Here is a 4,912-nt window from a genome sequence, read left to right on the forward strand (position 1 = left end):
AAGAGAATAAACTCAAGTCAAACTCAAAGCTATGAAGAATGCAGGACAAGATGGCTCACGGCAAAATAATACGAGATTTAACGAAAGAAAGAGAAAGAAATGAAGAAAGGAAGGGACAGAGGTAGAAGGAACAGGAAAGGGAAGGATTGAAATAGGAAAAGAAGGAAAGGGAATAACTGATGTTAAGAAAAGAATGAAAATGGAAAAAGAAAGAAGGACAAAGAAAAAAAGAGGAAAAGGATGAAAATAGAAGAAAACTATGTGGAGATGATGTTCGGAATTAAACTAATGGTAGGAATAAATGAAGTGTAAAGAGAATGTATAATGGGAAGACAATTAAATTAAGGAAATCAGGAAGGAATGGGAGTAAAAAAGCAAAAAGGAGGAAATTTGAAGGGAAGGAAGAAAGAAAGATGGGAATAAAACTAAAAGTACAAAAATAGGAAAAGAAAGAAATTAATTTAATGAGAGAGGAAAGAATCAAATTAAAGATGAAAGGAAGAAAGAGAAGGAATCGAAGTAAAGATAAAATGAAAAATTAAGTCATAGGTCGGAAATAGAAGAAGTAGAAGGAAGTAAGGTAAGGAAATGAAAGGAAGGAATGAAAGAAAGAAAGAAAGAAAGAAAGAAAGAAAGAAAAAGAAAGAATGAAAGAGAAAGAAAGCAAAAAAGAAAGGAAGAAGGGAAGGAAGGAATGAATCGTGGAAATGAGGACATATGAGAGGGAATAGGATAAATAGAGAAACTGGAAAGGAACAAGAAGACAAGGAAGAACAAGTGAGGGAACAGTAAATTCCAAATGAAAAGGCAATGAATGAAGTATAAAGAGAGAAGAGACATGAAAAGAGGAGATCTCCATTTAAAAGAAGGGTTTGAAGTGTCGGAATCCGCGCTCTTGAGCTGACTCTGGAATATGAGGGGCACCAGTGTGAGGGGCGCTGACTGCCGCCTCCTCCCTCTCTCCTTCTGTCACCACTAGTGAACACAATGCCCGGGGAGAGGAAGGGGTTAACCCTCATCCTGCGGGGACAACAAGCAGGTCCGCAGAATGTGTAACAGGCGACAGATGGCCACAAAGAGACGGGGACAGAGAGCGGAGCGCGGAGAGGAGCAGCGCGGCGCTATACAAACCAGCGCGTCACGTGACGCCCCGGGCCGCTTGCCTGACCATATGGCGCGTGCCGGGGAAAAGTTACCAGGCGGAGCCTGAGGCACCATCCTGCGCCTGCGCAGAGGGCTCCCCTATAATAATCCGAGTGACTGCTATCCCCTCACCTATCCTCCGCCTCCTCCTCATCACTTGTGTCTTATAAGCGTCACTGGAGCCGCTATATAACCCCCTGAGCCTCATCACAACCCCAGAATTAAGGAAAAAATTCACTTCAACACCTACAACTTTGCTTTGTGCCCACTGGAGAGGTTATGAGACTATCACTGCCAAGGAGACTATAGAATTAAAGGTAAGAAGCGCCATCACTACAGATCTACATTCACTCCTGTTATTATTATTACTATTATTATTATTTAATCAGTTGCACATTTTAAACTAAAATTACATTTTGTCAGAGACTATAATACAATGGCAATTTAAGAACATCTCCACTATGGATATTGCAACTGATGATTACTTATGTGCACTTGTATCAGCTCTCCAGGGGCAGGAATAGGTAGAATTTAGCACTTGATGGCATATATATATATATATATATATATATATATATATGTATATATATATATACATACATATATATATATATATATATATATATATACACATATATTATATATTCTTAAGAATTTCTTATATATTTATATTGCTTAAGAATATATAATATATATATAAAAGTATATATATATTATGTATATTCTTAAGCAATGTATTTAAATAAGCAATTCTTAAGAATATTAATATATTTATAGATGAGTATATAAGTACATATATTGTGTATTTGATCATATGCATATATGTATTGAAATATATATATATATATATATATATATATATATATATATATATAAGCATTTTATATATATGTAACTTTTACCTATATATGCCCATTCTGTAAATGTCGCATATGTGTGATCTGACGTCTGCTGCCTGTTACTATCAGGTACATCTGTGAAGCTTTTATTATACCTGCCTTTATGTGCTCCTGCTATTTTCCTCGTCTCCCCCATTGCAATGCATCAGAATATTACTGAATATGTCAAGCATCTTCTTTACATCCTTTATTTTTCTTTTTGTAATGCACACACCAAAACATTCATCCCATTCAGTAAACTGCAGATGGGAGCTGTCCCTAATAAGGGTCTGAGATGCACCTGATCCCTCTGCTCCAGACCTCTGGGCTGCAGGAAAGATAATTCTGTTCTTTGTGTAATTGTGCATTAATTTTTTTTTAATTAGAATTTGTTGTTTTAACGAAAATGGAACATTTTTTATACTAAATTCCACATGTTCCCTTTTTTTTGATCATTATTGACTTTTAGTTGCAATCAGTAAAGTCAAATTGTCCTAACAAGTTGAGGTCGGTGTAATACCCATTAGGATAGATTTGAGAACTTGGGGAGAAGGATCTCATTATATTGTTCAGAACTTATATTGTACGATCTCTCATCACACGTTATGAAGTTGTTCCTTTATTCCAATGTCCATTTTTCCTCCAGATTTAAAGATGACAAAGTCCTATCGAGATAATGGCTTGATTATGAGCGAGAGCCAAGGCTCCAGAGGTTGGGTGGATGAATGTCTGAGCTCTCAAGATGAGCACGATCTGGAGAAGAAGGACGATGAGTTAGAGGGAATACTTAAAGATGAAGACGAAGATTCTCTAAAGCATCACAATGGAGAGGAGATTGACGAAGAGGAAGATGATGAAGATGACAATGACGACGATGATGAAGATGATGATGAAGATGATGATGACCAGAAACCTAAGAGAAGAGGACCTAAGAAGAAGAAAATGACTAAAGCCAGGGTAGAGCGCTTTAAAATGAGGCGTATGAAAGCCAATGCCCGGGAGAGAAATCGCATGCATGGTCTGAATGCTGCCCTGGACAATCTACGCAAGGTTGTCCCCTGTTACTCCAAGACGCAAAAGTTGTCCAAGATCGAGACCTTGCGCCTGGCCAAGAATTACATCTGGGCGCTTTCTGAGATCCTAAGATCTGGGAAGAGTCCAGATCTGGTGTCTTTCGTGCAGACTCTTTGCAAGGGCTTGTCCCAACCTACCACTAACCTAGTAGCTGGCTGCCTTCAGTTAAACCCTAGAACTTTTCTTCCAGAACAGAACCAGGATATGCCACCACATATGCAAGCTGCCAGTGCTTCCTTTCCCCTGCATCCCTATCCATATCAGTCTCCTGGTCTTCCCAGTCCTCCTTATGGTACCATGGACAGCTCTCATATCTTTCAAGTCAAGCCCCATTCTTATGGTGTTGCTCTGGAGCCCTTCTTTGAAAGCACAGTCACTGACTGCACCAGCCCCTCATTTGATGGTCCTCTCAGTCCTCCTCTGAGTGTAAATGGGAACTTTTCTTTTAAGCACGAACCTTCAGGGGAGTTTGATAAGAACTATGCCTTCACCATGCACTACCCTGCTACTATAGCTCAAAGCCATGGGGCTATGTTCTCCAGCGCTGGACCACGTTGTGAGATCCCTATAGACAGCATTATGTCCTATGATGGGCAAACACACCACGAAAGAGTGATGAGTGCCCAGCTTAATGCCATCTTTCATGATTAACTGCTGAGAGATCAAATGAGTGACATTGGTGTAATGAGATGGCACTATCCTGTTTACAAACTGTAGGTACAATGGCTGGAAAGTGCAAAGTGTTCCATCATTCTATTAAATGAAGTCTGATCTTTACTGCCTGTAAACTCTAGGATTGGATATTCCTACTGACCTGCTGTATTATTCTGTACATACTGTACCCTAAATTCATAAGAGTTACCCTCTGAATTTGAACTATATCAATATTGTGTAATTATTTTATCTGGATCCAGCTAAAACTTGGGGGGGGGGGGGGGGGAATAAGAATAATCATGAAGCAATAATTAGGATCTATGCAATTTTTAAACGAACAGTTGGCCAATAAATGAAATATATAGAAATTCTATTTTTCAATCAACCTTTTACTACTAGTTGTTGTAAACCCATTGCTGAATTATTTTGTGGTGATTTTTTTGTACAGAATTTTTAAATGACTTTTTTATAATGTGAATTTACTATTTTAAATCATGCAGCTCCATCGATTTTTTTTATAAGACGAGGACGTAGAATTATATCTAATTTATAGAAAAAAAATAAAGCAAAAGATTAATAAAAAAAAAATTTAAACCAGCAGCAAAGTGCTTAGAAAGTTGTGTTGCCTTAGAAGTTTTATCATCCAGATCCGTTATTAAAAACTACAGTACACAAGATTTTGCTACCTAAGAGGGAATCACATGCTGTAGGTCCATTTAACACAATGCACATGTTTAAGGGTTAAATGTGGAGATCACGTCTGCAGGGCTCCATGCCTTGATTTTTTTTTATTATCAGTCCCTAACCATTCTCTTTTAACTCTTTAATCTCCAGTGTTAGATGGAACACAGGATGCAAAGTAGTCATTTGGGACCTTGGTAGTAGTAACCTTACCATTATTATTGCACTGCACAAGTCTTCATATAAGTCTAATTTATCTAGATACAAGCTGCTTGACTATCAGACACGGACTTTTCAACCAATTAGTATACAGTGGTTTCCATACACATGGTCAATGCAGTTCTGTAGAGCAACCATGAATACAGTTTCTATGGATGTAACTTATTTCAGTAGGTGAAATAAATGCTAAACCATTTCTTAATCTGTAATTAGACTATTAGCTGCCGCATGATGTTAATAATAATACTGATGATAATGATGTT

The 4,912-nt window shown here is 37.8% G+C and overlaps 1 protein-coding gene across 1 annotated transcript in view; it reads left to right on the top strand.

The window, feature by feature from the left end:
- Positions 1-1,254: 1,254 nt before the first annotated feature.
- The window catches only part of NEUROD1 (neuronal differentiation 1), a 3,843-nt gene continuing 185 nt past the window's right edge, over positions 1,255-4,912 (top strand). Inside the window, exons 1-2 of the mRNA XM_073646795.1 lie at positions 1,255-1,460; positions 2,668-4,912. The exon at positions 2,668-4,912 is cut by the window's right edge and continues 185 nt beyond it. Of these exons, the coding sequence (XP_073502896.1) occupies positions 2,676-3,746 (1,071 nt within the window). The 5' untranslated portion in view covers positions 1,255-1,460; positions 2,668-2,675 and the 3' untranslated portion in view covers positions 3,747-4,912. The remainder of the gene's footprint in view (positions 1,461-2,667) is intronic.

This window comes from Phyllobates terribilis, unplaced genomic scaffold (assembly GCF_046119375.1).
Source record: "Phyllobates terribilis strain yellow unplaced genomic scaffold, ASM4611937v1 Scaffold_9__5_contigs__length_417890890, whole genome shotgun sequence".
In the NCBI taxonomy this organism is placed as follows: Eukaryota; Metazoa; Chordata; class Amphibia; order Anura; family Dendrobatidae; genus Phyllobates; species Phyllobates terribilis.